At 45.8% G+C, this 21457-nt stretch overlaps 1 protein-coding gene across 3 annotated transcripts in view; it reads right to left on the reverse strand.

Annotated features, from left to right (window-relative positions):
• Positions 1–21457, reverse strand: part of LOC137017940 (tripartite motif-containing protein 16-like) — a 32587-nt gene that overhangs the window by 10444 nt on the left and 686 nt on the right. For 2 of the 3 annotated variants that reach the window (XM_067382738.1, XM_067382736.1), the window contains exons 2-5: positions 16575–16670; positions 16245–16478; positions 575–734; positions 76–123 (exon numbers count right to left, since the gene is read on the reverse strand). In XM_067382738.1, the coding sequence (XP_067238839.1) occupies positions 76–123; positions 575–734; positions 16245–16478; positions 16575–16670 (538 nt within the window). The remainder of the gene's footprint in view (positions 1–75; positions 124–574; positions 735–16244; positions 16479–16574; positions 16671–21457) is intronic. The other variant, XM_067382737.1, reaches the window with a different exon arrangement.

Raw genomic sequence — 21457 nt, forward strand, 5'->3', positions numbered from 1 at the left:
ACATTTTTAAACTCCTCTCATGAAGAACATGAACACATTCAGTGAGTTTTCCTGCTTGTTTTCTTAGTGACTTACACTGTAGGAAGTCGTTCTTGATCTTGGGATTCATGTTGGTGAATGTGACTGTGGAAATAAACAGACATGAACAGTGTGAAGAGAAAAGACAAGATAAAATACATTGATTTCTAAGACATTTCTAATATGATGCTCTATGATATTAGATGATGCAGGATCATTTCTGCGAGCAGATGAATCTCCAGGGGCCTCATTCCAAGAATTTCATCCTTCATCATGTATATAAACACTTGCTCATGATGATGAGTGCCGTACTTCGGAACTATCAAGGGATATTTGTGGCTGTTCTGAAGGTGGATTTGATGAGCTTGTTCACATTACACTGGAATTTAAGATGAACTGATTTATAAAGTTTTATTCTTTATAAATCTTAAAGTTTTAATAACTTTTTTGTGCAATTGGATGTTATATAAATTGCAGGAAAATTTCAGAAACTGCTGTATGTTCATATTTAGGATCTTTCTACACACGTCTTTAAAATTGAGGCCCAGGACTTTACCTCTGTCAGAGATCTTCTTGATCTCCTCTTTGCATAAATCCTCCAGTTTGTCTCTCAGCTGACGGACAGATTCTCTCATGCCATCAAAAGTGAAAAGAGAACTGAAGGGATCATCAGGTTCGTCTGTAGATTCAGGAGGTGCTGAGAGAGACTGGAAACTCTAAAGAAAACAGAAATCAATTCATCAGCTCCACACTTCACCCAATAACCTGCACTATATCAGATCTGTGCGGCTCTTGTTGATCTTCAGTATCTCGCCTCAATCCAGGACTTTCACACAATCAGATACATTCTTCTCATATTCATTATTTAATGCTACAAACTCTAGTATTTGACAAGTACACTCCTAGTGAAAAAGAAGTGCACTTTAACATACTTTTAAATTATCACAGAAATAATTTAAAAAATATATACTTAAGAGTAGTGTCACGAATACGGTCTCTGTGACTTCCTCCGATCGCCACCTGAGGGCACCCTCACCGGAGTATTAACATTCACTGGACTACAGCTCCCATAATCCCCCACCTGGACTGATTACACATGCACCTGATCCATATCATCTGGGACTATTTAAGACACACACACACACACACATTCGCGAAGTCTTGTTCTGCCTAGTCTGACATTTCTGAGCGTTTTCTACCCTATATTTGATTCTTGTGTATGACCCTGGACTGTTTACTACCTCTGTGTTCTGACCGCCGCCTGCCTTGTGATTCTATTGCCTGTTTACTGGATAACCTCGTCTTGCTTGCTGCCTGTCCTGATCCTCTGCCTGGTATTGATTCTGATTTCGTCTTGCCTGTGATACTGTTACTGCTGTTCTCTGACCCCTGCCTGTACGACTACGATTACTGTTTAATAAAGCTGCACATGGATCCCATCGAGTCTCCCGCCTCGTTACAGAAGACTTCGCCGGACCACGATCCAGCAGCTATGCATCGTTTGTCTACCGAGCTCTCCTCGCAAGCCAGCGTGTTAGCGGTCCATCAACAGCAGCTCACTCGTCTCACCTCTATTACTGAGGAATTGGTCAAGACGCTCCATAGTATGCGGCCTACCCACGCCGATCCGCCATTACCCACGCCACCTGCGGCGGCGTCATCATCAGCCAGTAATCCGCGCCTCGCTTTTCCTGAGAAATATGACGGCTCTCCTTCTCGTTGCAAGGGGTTTTTGCTACAATGTTCCCTGTTCATATCCCAACAACCAGCGCTGTATCCCACGGATGAGAGCCGCATTGCATTCATCTGTTCCTTGCTGACTGGTAAGGCCCTGGAGTGGGCAACCACCGTGTGGAACAAAGGCCACACCTCCTTCTCCTCACTAGAGAGATTTCTACAACGATTCCGGGAGATTTTCGAACACGCAGAGGGCGGAAAGGAGGCCGGTGAACTCTTGCTTGCACTTCGTCAAGGTAAACAAACGGCCGCAGAATATGCACTCACATTCCGAACCCTGGCCGCCCAGACCGTATGGGTTGACGACACACTCAAGCTGCTTTTCCGCAAGGGCTTAAACATGGAGCTTCAGTCTGAACTGGCCTGCAGAGACGAGGGAAGAACTTTGAATGACTTTATTGATCTGGCTATAAGAATTGACAATCTGGTCCGATCCCGTCGCCCCATGCGAAATCTGGCTCCACTGCCCGTCTCGACGCCCACACCATCGACCTCTGAAACTGAACCGATGCAGGTCGGTGTCACTCATCTGTCCCCAGCGGAGAGAGAAAGACGAATTCAACAACGCTTATGCCTCTATTGTGGACAACCTGGACACATGAGAATGTCATGCCCCATTCGTCCCACCGGACGAAGTTCCACACCGGTGAGTTCAACTTCTTTCCCTCACAACATTGAATTACCAGCCGAATTGTCAGTCGGAGATAAGATTATTCAAGCACAGGCCATGATAGACTCTGGCGCAGCCGGTAACTTTATGGATGAGGATTTTGCCTCGACCCACGACATTACTCTAACCCCTTGCGACTCTGTGTTAGCAGTAGCAGCGCTAGATGGACAACCTCTGGGGACTGGTCGAGTTCATCAAATCACCGTTGACATAACCCTACAGATCGGATCCATCCACAAAGAAACCATACAATTCTACATCATTAAATCTCCACTGAACCCCATTATCCTCGGTCTACCCTGGTTAAGACGACACGACCCTCAAATCTCCTGGGCTGAGAACCAAATCACACAATGGTCAGATTATTGTCAGCAGACCTGCATCCAGTCCCTGCAACACCAACACCCTACCACGTCAGCCCAGAATCAACTACCTCCCGAGTATCAAGATCTAGCCGAAGCTTTCAGTAAGATCCGGGCCTCTCAGCTACCGCCTCACCGATCTAGTGACTGTGCCATAGATCTGATCCCAGGAGCTGTACCACCCAAGGGACGCATCTTTCCCCTCTCGCAGCCTGAATCAGAATCCATGAAAACCTACATAGAAGAAGAACTAGCCAAGGGTTTCATTCAACCATCCACCTCTCCAGCTTCAGCCGGCTTCTTCTTTGTGAAGAAAAAAGATGGGGGTCTGCGGCCCTGCATAGATTACCGTGGGTTAAATGATGTCACCATCAAGTTTCGTTATCCACTGCCTCTGGTTCCCGCTGCCTTAGAACAGCTCCGTACGGCCCGCTACTTCACCAAGCTAGACCTTCGCAGTGCGTATAATCTCATTCGTATCCGGGAGGGAGATGAATGGAAGACGGCTTTCTCTACCGCCACCGGCCACTATGAATACCGGGTCATGCCCTTCGGCCTTTCCAACAGTCCGTCTGTCTTCCAGGCCTTCATTAACGATGTCTTCCGGGACATGCTGAATCGGTGGGTGATCGTCTACATTGATGACATACTGATCTACTCAGATAATTTCCCCGAACACGTACGCCAGGTCCGAGCAGTTCTTCAGCGTCTCATTGAACACCAACTCTATGCCAAGCTGGAGAAATGTGAGTTCCACAAGACTTCCACCTCATTCCTGGGTTACGTCATCAGCGCGGAGGGAGTTGCCATGGACGACAACAAGGTGCAAGCCGTTATTAACTGGCCTCAACCCACTACAATCAAAGATCTGCAACGCTTCTTAGGATTCGCGAACTTCTACAGACGATTCATTCGAAACTTCAGTCTGATCGCTGCTCCACTTACTTCCATGCTCAAGAAGGGAAACAACAAATTGGTTTGGTCCGCTGCCGCCTCAGACGCTTTCCACAAACTCAAAGACTTATTCACGTCAGCTCCCATTCTGCATCATCCAGATCCAGAACACGAATTCATCGTGGAGGTCGATGCTTCAAGTACTGGTATCGGGGCCATTCTCTCCCAACGTCAGGGCAATCCTGCCAAGCTCTACCCCTGCGCTTTCTATTCCCGCAAACTCACACCCACGGAACAGAACTATAATGTCGGTGACCGAGAACTCTTGGCCATGAAGGCAGCTCTGGAGCAATGGTGACACTGGCTGGAGGGGAGCAAACATCCTTTCACTGTTCTCACAGATCATCGCAACCTGGAATACTTACGCTCTGCCAGACGCCTCAATCACCGACAGGCCAGATGGGCACTGTTCTTTACACGTTTCCAGTTCACAGTCACCTACCGGCCAGGGTCAAAGAACATCAAAGCCGATGCTCTCTCTCGCCAATTCGAGTTCAGTCCTGCACCATTGTCCAACGAGCCCATTCTCCCGTCCTCGATAATTCTTGCCCCAGTCCAGTGGGACATAATGACCGAAGTTACCGAGGCCCAACGGACAGATCCACCGCCAGCCGACTGCCCAGCCGATCGCACCTACGTACCTCTCCCTCTTCGTCAAAGGGTCATTCAGTGGGTGCATGCATTACCCAGCGCAGGACACCCCGGAATCACTGCCACCATCCAATTGGCCAGTAATCGTTTCTGGTGGCCTTCTTTACAGTCCGATGTCATTACATATGTGCATAGTTGCTCCGTCTGTCAGGCTACAAAGTCACCCCGTCAGCTACCAGCAGGACTATTACACCCTCTACCCATTCCGCAGCGCCCCTGGTCACACATCGCTATAGATTTTATAACAGATGTTCCCAGGGTCAAACCACCATACTAACTGTGATAGATCGCTTCTCCAAGGGGTGTCGATTCATACCATTGCCCAAATTGCCCACAGCCTTTGAGACGGCGGAACATTTATGTAATTTCGTCTTCCGTTTCTACGGCTTGCCTGAGGATATTGTTTCCGACAGAGGGTCCCAGTTTACATCACGTCTGTGGACAGCATTCTTCCAGAAATTAAATGTGAACATCAGCCTAACCTCCGGGTACCATCCTCAGGCCAACGGACAAGCAGAGAGGGCCAATCAAGAAGTTATCCGGTTTCTACGCTCCTATTGTCACCAGAACCAGGCTGATTGGAGTCGGTACCTGTTCTGGGCTGAATATGCTCAAAATTCTCTCATGAAACCAGCCACTGGTCTTACCCCTTTTAAGTGCATCCTGGGATACCAACCGCCTCTGTTCCCCTGGTCTGGTGAACCCTCAGACCTCCCGGCAGTAAATCAATGGCTTCAGAGAAGTGAAGAGGTGTGGAACAGGGCCCATGTACAGCTTCAACGAGCCGTTCGGCGTCAAAAGGAACAAGCCGACCGCTCCAGGCGCCCTCATCCTGACTACCATCCAGGACAGCTGGTCTGGCTATCCACTCGGGATCTACGCCTTCGGCTTCCCAGTAAAAAACTCAGCCCCAGGTACGTGGGTCCATTCAAGATCACTCGTCAGATCACCCCAGTGTCTTATCGTTTGGCTTTGCCTCCAGAATACCGTATCTCACCCACTTTCCATGTGTCTCTGCTTAAGCCCGCAGGTGGTCTGATTGGAGGGGAGGGTCTAGACGAGACCGGTGACCGGAGACCTCCTCCCCTCATTGTGGAAGGCGAGGAGGCTTATCACGTTCACGAGCTCTTGGATTCCCGACGCCGGGGCGGTCGCCTACAATACCTCGTTGACTGGGAGGGGTTTGGCCCGGAGGAACGGTCCTGGGTCAATGCCAATGACATCCTAGACCCTAACCTGATAACCGAATTCCATAGGACCCATCCGGCGCGTCCGGCCCCTCGCCCTCGTGGTCGACCCCGGCGCCGCCCGCCTCCTCGCTTCAGGAGCCGCTCGCAGGGAGGGGGCTCTGTCACGAATACGGTCTCTGTGACTTCCTCCGATCGCCACCTGAGGGCACCCTCACCGGAGTATTAACATTCACTGGACTACAGCTCCCATAATCCCCCACCTGGACTGATTACACATGCACCTGATCCATATCATCTGGGACTATTTAAGACACACACACACACACACATTCGCGAAGTCTTGTTCTGCCTAGTCTGACATTTCTGAGCGTTTTCTACCCTATATTTGATTCTTGTGTATGACCCTGGACTGTTTACTACCTCTGTGTTCTGACCGCCGCCTGCCTTGTGATTCTATTGCCTGTTTACTGGATAACCTCGTCTTGCTTGCTGCCTGTCCTGATCCTCTGCCTGGTATTGAGTCTGATTTCGTCTTGCCTGTGATACTGTTAATGCTGTTCTCTGACCCCTGCCTGTACGACTACGATTACTGTTTAATAAAGCTGCACATGGATCCCATCGAGTCTCCCGCCTCGTTACAAGTAGATTGAATGTAAAGATTTCAGGCACTTAATTATTTTTCAAATTATAATTATAATCATTATTGTAATGAAATTAATGTATTTGTTACGGAAGTATACTCAGAACACAGCGATAGCTGTTAACAGGAAGTTTATTGACAGCAACTGAGTTGGAGCAGAATATCAGGTGAGTAAACTGAGCAATGACACTTTAGCAGAGAGGATGTAGATGATGATATCAGTCTTTGTCTTACAGGTCCAGGAGATTGTGGATGAGCAAATAGAAGATGGATGCATGCGCACACACACAGTGGGGGTTCCACTGCAGGACCAGGCTCTGTGGAGACGGAAACTGGAGAAGGGTGAGGTTTCAGAAAAGACACATGGAATGTGGGATGAATTCTGTAGTGAGGAGGGAGTTGGTAACTGACTGGATTGATGTGCTTGGTGATGGTGAAGGGGTCAATGTATCTGGGACTAAGCTTCTTGTAGGGCAAGCGGATCCTGATGTCCCTGGTCGACTATCATCCTGCGTCGGCGCAAAGCCCGCTGAAGCTGGTGGTGAGCTGTGTCCCAGACCCTCTCACTCTCTCGGAACCAGTAGTCAACAGATGGAACATCACACAGCTCTCCGGATCATGGGAAGAGAGGGGGCTGGTAACCGAGTACGTACTGGAAAGGAGTGAGTCCAGTGGTAGGCTGATGAACGGAGTTCAATGAGCCCAGCCCAGGAACTGGTTCCAAGAGTTCTGGTGGCCATGGCAGAAGGTTCAAAGGAAGCAGACAATCTCTTGGATCTTTCTCTCCATCTGCCTGTTCTACTGGGAATGGTATCGAGAGGAGAGACTGGCGGTCAAACTGACAGTCACACCCTTTCCTAACTTTTGAGATGATCTAGGGTCTATGGTCAGATACAATGTCTTCAGGAATTCTGTATTGGAAGATGTGGTTAAACATGAGCTCTGCTGTTTCCATGGTCGTGGGAAGTCCTTTGAGGGGGAGAAGATGACAGGATTTGGAGAAATGGTCAATAGCCAACAGAAGTGGCGAGGGCTCTTTGAGACGGTGTAGTCTTGACATCCCTGTACGAACCTTCTCACATCCCTGGCCATGCTGGGCCACCAGAAGCGATCTCTTAGCAACGAGAGGATACCATTGGCCCCTGGGTGGCCAGTGCCCAGAGATGAGTGAGCAGAGTGAATGAGGGGAGTGCTTTGTGCTCTGGTGACATATTGCAAAACCCCTGCTGCTGAGACAACACTGCTCCTACCCTGGTGGTGGATGCATCTACCTCGACGATGAATGGTTTCTCGGGGTCTGGATGGATGAGGAGCAGTGCGCTGGTGAATGCCTCTTTGAGTTTGTTGAAAGGTTCGGTTGCAGATGGTGACCAGGACAGAGACTTAGGCTTGTTATTCAGGAGAATAATGAGTGGATAGGCCATGGAGCTGAAATTATGAATGAATCTCCTGTAGAAGTTTGAGAAACAAAGGAAACTTTGGAGTTCTTTGATGGTTGTGGGAACTGGACAGTTCTTGATGGCTTCGACCTTCCCCTTGTTCATCTGGATGCCAATGCTACTGATGTCGTACCCAAGGAACTGCACTGAGGACTGATGGAAAGAGCACTTATTGGCTTTGAGGAACAGACAGTATTCTCTCAGGCATGGAGTAGACAAGGATCAGCAATGTAGACTAGGATGAACTTGTGGAGGAACTCCTGGAGCACCTTGTTCATGAAATCCTGGAATACGAAGGGGCATTGACCAGGCCATATGGCATAATGCAGTATTCATAGTGTCCAGTAGGGGTCACAAAAGCTGTCTTCCACTCGCCCCCCTTACACATCTGAACTTCACAGTAATTTTGTTCAGTGCTCGATAATCAAAACAAGGCCTCAAGCGTCCATCCTTTTTGGCCACGAAGAAGAAACTCGAAGCAGCAGGGGATGTTGAAGGGTGGATGTAGCCTTGTTGTAGAGCCTCTTCAGTGTACTCCTCCATGGCCTTCATGCTCAGGGATGGATAATGCGTAGATTTTCCCATGGGGCACTGACTCACCCGGAAGCAAATCAATGGCGTAGTCCCATGGCCAATGTGAAGGCAGCTTTGAGGCTCTCTTCAGGCAGAAGACATCACTGAATGGGGTGGAGCAATATGGAGTGTCAACTAACTGTTTCTCTAGAAGGCTTTCGATGGAGGTGGAACAGACTAGAAGAGATTTGACGTGAACTGGAGGATGAGGCGTCTGAGGGAAACACTTTCAGGAAAGCACATCTTGCCCCACTTCAGGATTTCCCCATACTTCCAGGAGAGGATGGGATTGTGCTGCACTAGCCTCAGTGTGGAATCAGTGGTGGAACCCTCCAGAACCAGGGGATAGAGGGTTTCAACATGCAGTTGACCAACACGTAGCTGGAGAGGACCAACACTGCAGCACACATGCTTTCGGGTGAGGGGGTTGCCAGTTACCGATTGGACCTGGTGGATGGTCTGGGTGACTGTAGTCGTGAAGTTGAGCTGGCAACAGAGGGCACCAGAAATGAAGTTCCCAGCTATAGTAAGCATTACAACAGTGGTGAATGGTTACATATTTACAACTGAAAGCTTAATAACACTCACCATGGGTCGAGGAGGACGGATTGAGTATGCAGAGATGACATCCCCGCTGTAGCACACTATAAACACAAGCCCTGGGTCAGCCACCTCTGTCGCTCAGCGAATGAAAGTCTTGTGGTTTCTAATTGCATGGGTTTGTTGCCTGGTTCATAAGGGAGGTGAATCTGATGGACAGCTGGATGGAGTGCTCTAGCCTGATGGTATCATCGTATGCAGTAAGATGCAGCCGCACTCTCAAGTTCCAATCCCTCCAGATAGGTGGTGAGGAGTGAGCACTCATTCCATCCACTGGCAGCTGAGAGAGTACTAATCTTGAGATCATAATCATTAACAGAAATGGAACCTTGACGAAGATGATAGAGTTGCTCACCTGCTGAGGAATCTCCTGCTGGTCTACCGAAAACCTCCCAGAAATGTTCGATTAACTTATTTAAGGACTGAGCTTTGGCCCAGATGGTTTTGGCCCATTGGATCGCTCACCCGGTCAGCAGGGAGATGAACTCTATTTTAGCTTTGTCTGTGAGGTAGAGATGTGGCTGCATCTTCAGGGCGGTGGTGAGGATCTGACGAAGGGAATCATTGATCTCCTGGAAAGGGTTGGATGAACTCATGTTGTTATCACAATGTCTGGTCTTCTGTTACAGAAGTATACTCAGAACACAGAGATAGCGGTTAACAGGAAGTTTATTGACAGCAACTGAGTTGGAGCAGAATATCAGGTGAGTAAACTGAGCAATGGTCCAGGAGATTGTGGATGAGCAGATGGAAGATGGATGCACATGCACACACACACACACTCAATGGATGGTGAGTGCACACACAGAGACGATGGAGGATGATGACGAGGAGAACACGCTGGAGAAGCACTGGAGGTAAGTACTGGGAGATGCTGGATAATCTTGCTTGGAGAAATCATTTAGAGATACAAGGAACGAGTCTATCATGAGCAAATGAGACTGGACACTGTAGTGGGTTGAGGTGTGTGCTTATAAAGCCAGCATGATGAGTGTGCTGATGAGTGGCAGGTAAGTGTGATCAGTACTCAGGAGAGGGAGTGCACTGTGATTGGTTGGTGAGGGAGCCTGGCTGATCTATGACAGTTTTATACTGTAGAATAAATGCAGTTAGCTAATATTTAGTGCTTTTTGAACCTCTTGAGTACGATTTAAAGGTGCCATCGAATCAAAAATTTAATTTATCTTGGCATAGTTGAATAACAAGTTCAGTACATGGAAATGACATACAGTGAGTCTCAAACACCATTGTTTCCTCCTTCTTATCAGGGGTGGGACAAAATATCAATATGGCGATATATCATCGTCCTTCTCTGTACGATACGAGAATCATATCGCTGCGCCAAATATCGATATTTTAATTAATAAAATAAAACGCTATAAATAGACATCTCTGCTCAAAGCGTCTTTACTTCAAGGCGGCACTCAACACATGAATGTGGGAAACATGAACATAAGTTAACTAGTCTAAGAAAAAGAGGATTTTAACAGGATGGCATAGAGAAGTGTGAGTAGCCTAAAATAGATGCCTCAGCCACGTTTAAGTTCAAAGTCTTGACGCACTTATATACCATTGATGTGACAAACGTTAACATCTTTGACGTTCTTCACCGAGTGATATACGAGAGCGTTTGAAAGCATGGAAACTGCTGATAGACGCCTGCTTTTGAACGCTCCCGTGCTATCTGTGTAAGTGCTCTGTGAAGAACGTCAAAGGGTCTGTTAGCACCTGGTCACTTTATGTATTTTCTCTGATCGAATAGCTATCCAATCGTGAAAAGGCCAGGTCTAAATGCCCTCTGAAACGCATTTTAGATGGATTTAAATCCGATCGCTCAGACCACTTCAGGAGGAGGTCTGGGACGCATTCCAGTAAAAACTGTCTATGCATGTATCTGGTTGTTGAAACCACAAGTGTAAATTTTACTTCTTAAAAAAATACTAAAACTGAAACGTGTGAGAGTCAGATATGACAACGCTACTGCATCAAGCATCGCCGCAGATGAACAGCTGAGTATCTCTTGAGCAAGCTGACGTGCAAACTGCCGCATATGAAAGTGAAAGTAAGTCGCAGACGCATAACACACAATTACCTTCATTAAAAGTAATGAGACCTTACCAGTGCAGTTGCCGCTCTCTCCTATCCCTATCTCCTTTGATTTTGAAATTAGCTGATGGTCAGTAAAATGCACCTCATTTGTTGCTTTCGGTGACGTGAACTCCATTAAATCTGCATATAGTGGATTTATCCGTTTTGTGGATAAGGAGAGAAAACATAACCTTTTCACTGGCATTTTGTTTTCATAAATAGACAGATATCGTGATGTATCATTATAGGATTTTTGTCTAGCAATATATCGATTATCACAGAATCGCTGAATCGTGATATTATCGCTATCGTGAGCCATGTATCGTGATCGTATCGTATCGTGAGGTACCCTGCGATTCCCACCCCTACTTCTTATGTAAATCTCATTTGTTTAAAAGACCTCCAAAGAACAAGCGAATCTCAACATAATCTCTGGCGAATCTCTGTTACGTAACAGTCGGGATCATTAATATGTATGACCCCAATATTTGCATATGCCAGCTCATGTTCAAGGCATTACACCAGGGCAGGACGTCTGGATGTGCACAGCTGAATCACCAGACTAGGTAAGCAAGCAAGGACAATAGCGAAAAATGGCAGATGGAGCACTAATAACTGACATGATCCATGATATCATAATATTTTTAGTGATATTTGTAAATTGTCTTTATAAATGTTTCGTTAGCATGTTGCTAATGTACTGTTAAATGTGTTAAAGTTACCATAATTTCTTACTGTATTCACATAGAGACAAGAGCCGTTGCAATTTTCATTTTTAAACACTTGCAGTCTGTATAATTCATAAACACAACTTCATTCTTTATAAATCTCTCCAACAGTGTGTAATGTTAGCTTTAGCCAGGGAGCACTATCAAACTCATTCAGAATCAAATGTAAACATCCAAATAAATACTATACTCACATCCGATGTATGCATGCAGCATGCATCATGAAGACTTTGTAAAGATCCATTTTGAGGGTTATATTAGCTGTGTGAATTTTGTTTATGCTGTTTAAGGCAAGCGCGGGCTCCGAGGACGGGAAGTGTGAGGAATTAAAGGGGCCACAGCCTGAATAGGTGCATAGTTAATGGTGCCCCAAAATAGGCAGTTAAAAAAATCTATGGGTTATTTTGAGCTGAAACTTCACAGACACATTCAGGGGACACTTTAGACTTATATTACATCTTGTAAAAAAACGTTTGATGGCACCTTTAAGTATCATTCAATGTAATTTCATAATTTCTTCTATTGTCTTTGCACTTTTTAAAAGTCAAGCGTGTACTCTCGTGGTACTTTGATGTCATACGCTGATTGGTCTGCACAGCACCTATGCATCGCCAGCAAGCCTAATAACTTGTGTAATAACACGTGACTCTACAAGATTAATTACTGATAGGCTGATTTAAACCTGCAAAAAAACAAAAAAAACAATCATGCTTTAAAGAAGAAAAAAAAAATCATCCACTGAAGCTGCTAACCTAATGACTTTCTACTCGAGGACACTGATAGAAATGTATTGGAGTGAAAAGTACGATATTTGTCTTTCAAATATAGTGAAGTTAAAGTCACAATTTAAAAAAAAAAACAAAAAAAACAAAATTAATTCTCAAAAAGTATACTTAAGTATAGTATTCAAGTAAATGTACTTTGTTACTGTCCACCTCTGACTACAAATGCACATTCAATACAATTAAGCACACTTCTTTTTCACAAGGAAGGGACTATGTGTGAACTTTCTAATAAATGGTTCAGATGATAAAACATCTGCTAAGAACATAATTGCATGTAACAGGTTAAGCAAATCAATGGAGCCACATTGTAGAGTTGAGAAGATTTGCAGAGGAAAAGCAGTTCAGATGCTGAGTAGATTGACCATTATTTGTAACTTTTGACTGGTTAGTGGCACCGAAATTTCACAAGGACCCTTAAGGCATGATCCCAAGGTCAGGTTTTGATTGGTTTTAATAAGCATTGCTAATATACAGCCTCACTTCCTGTTTGGAGTCCTCACAAAAAAATGCATCAATGTGTTACATGCAAATAATTATGAATCTTATCTGGTTTGAAGATCACCTGACCCAATTTTGTTGACAATTACTGAAAATAATGTAGAATAAATAAAATATTTCATTAAAAATATCTAGTTGAAAAATCTAGTTGGGTGGAAATTGATACCATCAAGTTCACTGATTTCATCATGACAGAAGAAATCAGAAGGAAAAAATAGTTAATTGTGTTTGCCACCTAAATATTTATTCCAGAAAAATCCTATGACATTTCCAGTGCTTTTTAAGTGTCATCTTTAAACAGAAGATGATCAGATGAGAGTCTGACTGATGATTATATGATAACAAACACTGGACTGAATCTGACTGAATTCCTGACAACATCTCAGTCAGTGGCTGTTACGGGTGGCTGGTAGAGAGATGAGGCAGATACGGATTTCCACGATAATAGAGACTTTACTTCAAACAATGGCAATGAACAACAGACAGACACCTTAACAAAACAGAGAACGGACGAGGAGTGCAGGGAGTGAGTGCATTATATAGGAGTGCTAACAATAGAGTCCAGGTGCAGGTGATCTGTGATGATGAGGAGCTGACGAGGGAAGTGAGTGCAGGTGTGGAGAACAGGAGGAACATGGGAATTGAAGTCCAGGGAAACAAGGGTTCTGTGACATTACCCCCCCCTCCCGGTAGGCGCGTCCTCGCGCCGTAGATGTAACAACCGGGAGGGGGGCGGGCGCCCTGGAGACCTCAAGCTGGTGCAGGGGGAGGAGCAAACTGGAGTGGAGGTCTCCAGGGCAGGTTCAAAAGCCATGGCAGGTCAGGGGCTGAAGGCAGCCATGGCGGGTCAGGGGCTGAAGGCATCCATGGCGGGTCAGGGGCTGAAGGCATCCATGGCGGGTCAGGGGCTGAAGGCAGCCATGGCGGGTCAGGTGCAGCGGGCAGCCATGGCGGGTCAGGTGCAGCGGGCAGACATGCAGCAGGCATACATGGCGGGTCAGGTGCAGCGGGCAGCCATGGCGGGTCAGGTGCAGCGGGCAGCCATGGCGGGTCAGGAGCCGAAGCCTTCGAGGCGTTGAGCCCAGGCGTCGCTGAAGGACTGGCGGGTGATGGCGGAACCGAAGGCTCCGCCGACCGAAGCGCAGCCGGGGCTCCAGAAGGCCGCAGTGAAAGCAGAAGGACAGCCAACAAAACGAACACCGGGGGGAGTGAGGAGGCCAACTGAATCCGAGGGACGGAGTGACGGAGCGGAGACGGAGGAGTGAAGTCCAGAGGGGAGGGCAGGCTGATGAATGACCAAGGTGTGAGTGGAGGCAGGATGGAGACTGGTGAAGCTGGAGGACTGATGGGCAACGGTGGAGCAGAGGGAGGTTGGAGCCGGGGTGAAGGTAATCGCCCAGAGGTCCGAGGTGGAGATCTGGGCGAGGGGGCTTGAGGTGGAGGTGCAGTATAGACATGACTTGGAGGAGGCGGGAGAGGGAGGCAGGGAGGAGGGAAAACAGTCTTTGGGCTGGAGGGTTCAAAAACACAGTTCATAGGAGCAGTAGGTTCGGCGGCGGCGGCTGGAGCGGCTGGCTCGGCGGCGGCGGCTGGAGCGGCTGGCTCGGCGGCGGCGGCTGGAGCGGCGGCGGCTGGAGCGGCTGGCTCGGCGGCGGCGGCTGGAGCGGCTGGCTCGGCGGCGGCGGCTGGAGCGGCTGGCTCGGCGGCGGCGGCTGGAGCGGCTGGCTCGGCGGCGGCGGCTGGAGCGGCTGGCTCGGCGGCGGCGGCTGGAGCGGCTGGCTCGGCGGCGGCGGCTGGAGCACTTTGCTCGGCGGCGGAGACTGGAGAACTTTGCTCGGCGGCGGAGACTGGAGAACTTTGCTCGGCGGCGGAGACTGGAGAACTTTGCTCGGCGGCGGAGACTGGAGAACTTTGCTCGGCGGCGGAGACTGGAGAACTTGGCTCGGCGGCGGAGACTGGAGAACTTGGCTCGGAGGAGACTGGAGAACTTGGCTCGGAGGAGACTGGAGAACTTGGCTCGGAGGAGACTGGAGAACTTGGCTCGGAGGAGACTGGGGTTGAGGGCCATTTCATCCCCTCAAATACAATTAAAATCCCCACAGGCACTGGAGCTGGCTCTGTGGGGACTGGAGCTGGCTCTGGAGATACTGGAGCTGGCTCTGGAGATACTGGAGCGGGCTCTGGAGATACTGGAGCGGGCTCTGGAGATACTGGAGCGGGCTCTGGAGATACTGGAGCGGGCTCTGGAGATACTGGAGCGGGCTCTGGAGATACTGGAGCGGGCTCTGGAGATACTGGAGCGGGCTCTGGAGACACTGGAGCGGGCTCTGGAGATACTGGAGTGAGCTCTGGAGATACTGGAGCGGGCTCTGGAGATACTGGAGCGGGCTCTGGAGATACTGGAGCGGGCTCTGGAGATACTGGAGCGGGCTCTGGAGATACTGGGGCCGCTTTCTTCCTCCTCCTCCGCTTACTGGGCCCAGTAGCGGAATATGGGTCCAGCCTGGGGCAGGCAGGGAGTTCGCTGGAGCGGTATGCGGAGGAAGCCGGAGGTTGACTGACTGGCCCGGCCAACCGTGTTTCTGGATGGACCGGACGACAACACTGATCCTGAACCTCTTCTACTAAGAAATTGGAGCCATTCAACCACAAAATTAAATTGATAGTGTCGCTTAAGGAGAAACAAAAAACAGGTTCATCAAAACGGATAGTGTCGTCATCCAATCCATCCAAAAACAAGGAGATCAACTGAGCATCAGGCCAGTCAGACAAGAAAGCAAGCTCCACGAACTCCTCCACATACCTCTCCAGCGAACGTCCTACCTGCAGGAGCCCGATAATGCGTTCGCTGGCTGTTAGAAGAGTGAGAGGCGCTGGAGGAGCAGGAGCCAGGGAGCTGGTGGAAGTCTCCATTTTTTTTTTCGTGGAAAATCCGGTCGGTTTAGGTCCGTTCTTCTGTTACGGGTGGCTGGTAGAGAGATGAGGCAGATACGGATTTCCACAATAATAGAGACTTTACTTCAAACAATGGCAATGAACAACAGACAGACACCTTAACAAAACAGAGAACGGACGAGGAGTGCAGGGAGTGAGTGCATTATATAGGAGTGCTAACAATAGAGTCCAGGTGCAGGTGATCTGTGATGATGAGGAGCTGACGAGGGAAGTGAGTGCAGGTGTGGAGAACAGGAGGAACATGGGAATTGAAGTCCAGGGAAACAAGGGTTCTGTGACAGTGGCTCATTCTGCTCTCATTAAATGTTTCTCTTGCTCAAGTCCACTATGATTCTGTTCTTCTAGATCTCTGTTACCTGCAGGAAATGGATGCGATCATGTGTGTGTGAAAGCTGCTCCAGCTCAGCGTCTCTCCTCCTCAGATCATTGATCTCCTGCTCCAGTCGCTCCAGTCGTCCTTCAGCTCGACTCACTGCAGCCTTTTCCTGATCTCTGATCCTCTGTGTGACCTCAGAGCATCTTCTCTCAATGGAGCGGATGAGCTCAGTAAAGATCTTCTCACTGTCCTCCACTGCTGTCTGTGCAGAGCGCTGTTAAGACACACATCACAATCACACAGTGGCTTCAGCAGGACTGACAGTGTCCAAACTGAGACGTCTCAAACTTCTCTTCTTCTCCAGACTCACCTTATGAGACTCCACAGCCTCTCTCAGCTGCTGAACATCTTTCTGTCTCTGCTGGATTCTCTGACGGATCTTCATCTGCGTCTCCTTCAGCTGTTTCTGGAGGACAAACCAATAACAGGAAATGAGACTTAAAACTACAATCACACAAAAAAAAATTAAACTTACATGAATCCAGAATTGGTAGAGGGTTAAAGATCAAGCATGATAAGTTTATACTGTAGGTTCAAACCACAGATTCATAGTTTCCTGAAATGAAATTATGAATGAGTATGAAACTGAAATGTCAGCAGTATTTCATCAGTGTCTAGTTTTATATTTCACCATACAGTTTTAATTCTGTCATCTTTTACTCTCCCTCATGTCATTCCAAACCTGTATGACTTTCTATCTATTGTGAGACACAACAGAAGACATTTTGAAGAATGTCTCAGCTGTTTACAAACTAAGGCCAAACAAAATATGGTGACACATAAATAACATCAAACCTCATTAATTCTTGCATGTCACAGTCTAAGCATCATGATGTCATGACACAAACACCAGTGAAGTTTGATGTTTTTGATGTCATCATATTTGATTTTGGTTCTGCATTCATGGGTTGATCAATGATTTAACTTGATTTGTGAATCGAAATTTGACTCTTTCAAAATACTTTCAAAAAATGTACTTTATGGAATTATGGAAAAATAATATAGTTTAAAAGATTATACTTGTGTGAACTAAATGTAATGTTTTCAGACACATAATTGCATGTTAATTGCAATTAAATGAAAATGTATGATAGTTTAATTTTATATTTAAAGCAATTAGCTAAACTTGAGAGGGATTTTTTGACCCATTTAAGTAGGACTGAAATAAATCTTCATATGTAATTTCATAATTCTATTGTCTTGAAATATGTGTAAAAAATAAAGTGTACTGTCAAATGTACTAAGCATGAATGGTAAACTAAAATATACTGTAATAATGAAGTTGCACTTTACTACTGTCACGATCACCAGCTGGAGTGCCCTTGATAGCCAACAGAGGGCACTCCATATCAGACTATTGTCATTCCCTCACAAACTACATTTCCCATAACTCACTGCCTGGTCTCATCATCCATGATTGTCTTCATCTGTGTCTCATTAGCTCTTTACCTCTGCCTATATAAACCTGGTTCATTCTGTCATTCATTATGAAAACTTGTAAATGTTATACTGCATTTCTGAGTGCTACCTTGGTTTCATGTTCTTAGGTTTTGACCCTGTTTATGGATTTACCCTGTTTTCCTATCTCTTGTGGATTTCCCTGTGATGGTTTGGATCATGTATCAAGCTCCGTTGGTCACCAGCATGTCCAGTTCTAATGGTCGCTAGTCCTGTGCTTTCAGCACCTTCCAGTCCTGTGATCCCGACACCAGAGCATGTTTATAACATGGCCGCCATGCCAGAGCCTAAAGCCATAATGGCTGCCACGCCAGAGTCTCCAGATATCATGTCAGCCATGCCAGAGCCTCCAGCCATTATGTATGTCACGCCAGAACCTTTAGCCACCATGGATGCCATCTCAGAGCCTCCAGCTGTGATGGACGCCACGTCAGAGCCTCTAGCCGTCATGGCTGCTATGCCAGAGCCCTCAGCTGTCATGGACGCCACGTGTTTCTGCCCATCATGAACTTTGCATCTGAAGTTACCAAGGCTATCCCTAGGCATTGAAGACTGGCTTCCTGTTTGGAGAACACCCCTGACATCGGTGCTGGCATCTCTGTGGTGGTATCAAGTCTAGGTGTCTCAGAGGTGGTCCCACTGTTGATTGCACCTCTTGTTGCGGCAATGTCCATTTTGTATGTGGGCCACACACTACTCTCCAGCCCCTGAGTCCTCCCCTTCTGTCTGCTTTTTTGTTGACAAGAATTGTTCATTTAAACGCAGAGCCGTCTCTTTAAGACCACAAAAAAACAGGAGACTTTTCAGACACGCACTCTAACTTCGCCTCAGCGCCAGGAGCAAGTCAAACGTGCACGGAAATGATACAGGTGCCGAATGAGCCTCAGCAGAACAACAGTGAATGGCAAACATTATATATAGCTTACGTAAATTTTTCTCAACTGGTGGGTTGCAAGACGTGCACTTTTCAATCACGCGCAAATATGGCGCGCTGTATATTACTCACTATAAATAAAGCGCAAAAGAAACTACGAGCATGCAATGTCGTAGTTCTGTCATCTATTAAGTCATGAAATAACCAAAAAGGCAATTAAAGCTGCATTAAAACTGCATGCATGTGTGTAGGCCTCTTTGATATTTTTATATATATATATATATATATATATATATATATATTTTTATATATATATATATATATATATATATATGCGCCACATGTCTCTGGGCTAAAATATTCTGCTATGTGAGATCACAATATAAGGCACAAGCTGATATGTAATTTTTTAATGCATAAATAAATGTGAGAACTGTGCATTTGTACTACAAGATGCTAATTTTGCGTTAATTTATAAAGTACAAACAAAAATATATCACATTTAAATGCATAATTAATTTTACATTCTAGCATTTATGTGCTGTTGACTTCTGCATCAGCAAAATAGGAATTCAATTCAAATTATTTTATTTTTTTTTTTTCTTTGTAGACCTACTGAGTTTAATTTAGGTATGATAGATCTAATGCAAATATTTATTTTGACAATATAGAAACTTATTTAGTGTTTACTTTTTGGGTTAGTTTTTGAAACAGACAAACTCAGAATTGTTGAAGTTCATTGATTATACATAAATTCAATGAAGGTTGAATAATCTTTGAACTACAGTTATCTGCATGTCTCATCCATTGAGATGCAACAATGCAGAACAAGCTATTGGGGGTTTTGAGAACCAGAATTGACTGAACAAGTTGAAATTTAGTTATAGTTTGAGCCCCTTTATTAATATGCCTACAAGTGAGGAATGATTAAAAAAAAAGAAAAGGTCAAATTCACTCAGCATTCCAGGATCTAATTCACTATCTCAATTACAATTATGAAGGCTACAAACTAACTGCATTCAGTTGTGTTGTTGGCACAGTCCAGTATAGCTACATTATGTTCAGAATCATTTTTTATGTTGAAATAATGAATATTTCTGGGCCACCCCAGACTGGTTGCTGGCCCCTGCCTGGCCACCCCTATGAAAAAATCCTGTCTCTGTCACTGTCACCAGCTACCCCTTGGTGGCCCTCTGCTCCACCAATTGGGTCTCCCATCAACTCAGCTGTGGTGGTCTTCTGCTATGTCACGATCACCAGCTGGAGTCCCCTTGATAGCCACCAGAGGGCACTCCACATCAGACTATTGTCATTCCCTCATGAACTACATTTCCCATAACTCACTGCCTAGTCTCAGTCTTGTAAGTGTTATACTGCATTTTTGAGAACTTTGGTTTCTTGTTCTTTGGTTTTGAACCTGTTTGCCTGTTTTCGGATTTACCCTGTTTGCCTATCTCTCGTGGTTTTCTCTTCTTGCCTGTGTTCCTGTTATGGTTTGGATGGTTCACCCTGTGTTTATGAGCTTTTGCCCGTTTTTAACTTTGATTGTGGATTACCCTTTCAGTAAACTACTGCAATTGGATCCTCAACCAAAAGTCATGGAGCTGTTCATGACTAACACACTTTATTCAGTATATACACACAGTTTTAATTATAGTTATGTACTTTACATGTGCTTTAGTATGTTAGTCAACACACCAAAATAAGTTTAATTCTTTAAAGGTACAATATGTAAAATTTTTGCAGTAAAATATCCAAAAACCACTAACCTAGTGTTATATATTTTGTCCAGCTGATTACAAACAATATCTCTAATGTTTTCAACTACTTGTAAATCATGAGAAAATTCCCATTCTAAACAGTGACACGGGGCAGTGCAGTCGCCTGTCAATGACGTCAGTTACCTTTGTTACCGCCTTTACTGACGTAGAAACCACATGACAACAGTGCCGTGGACAAATGCGGAAGTAGTGTCTAGCGTCCAGCAAACCACTAGCTTGCTTCAAGCAGTTCCTTATTTAGTTCTTGCACGTTTTATGGTGGATTGTGTTACTTATTTATGGAACATAATTACTGTTTACCATCTGCTGCTTGTTCTGTCGACAAGGACAGCTCCCGTAAACTCATGACCGGAAAAGCGGAAGCGGCGCCGGCGACTGTGTCATAATAAAAGTCCCGCTGCTCGTGAGGCGTGTGTTGATCAATCGCTCCAGCTCCTCGTTCAGCTCCCGCAACACTCGCTCCTGCTCTGCTTCATACTAGAGTAACGTTAATAATCGCATCCACGAACATGAGTTCTTCCAGACTCCAATCCCTATTCTTTTGCACCGTCCGTTGAGATGGAGACCACATGTCCCAAGTTTCCGCTCTAAAACTTGGCGTCATCAAACTACGCCTTTGTTTTGAATAGGCTTCTAGCGACCTCTAGCGGAAAAAATATCACAAATTGTACCTTTAACGCACAGCAAGAGTTAAACTGAAATATTAAATATTATTAAAAATGTACTTTAAAGCAACTTTTAATTTGAAATTATTACAAAGTGTACTTTATAGTGAAACATAGTCATGAAAGTTTACTCTCTTTAAATGCACTTAAGTGGTATTTCATTTCGTTGATGATATATTATCTTCAAGTACAGTTTTTTAAAATATACTTTTAATTGAATGTACAATTACAATTAAGCACACTTCTTTTTTAACTAATAGAGTGGTTTAGATTAATTTTTTGCTTTTATGCTTGTGTACCCCATTGACTTTCAATGTAGGCTATGTACTAAAATAGATGAGACATTCTTCAGAATATCATCTTTTAAGTTCTGCAGAACAAAGTAAGTCAAACCAGTTTGGAACGGCATGACGGT

The sequence above is a fragment of the Chanodichthys erythropterus genome, chromosome 3, assembly GCF_024489055.1.
Source record: "Chanodichthys erythropterus isolate Z2021 chromosome 3, ASM2448905v1, whole genome shotgun sequence".
Taxonomy (NCBI): Eukaryota; Metazoa; Chordata; class Actinopteri; order Cypriniformes; family Xenocyprididae; genus Chanodichthys; species Chanodichthys erythropterus.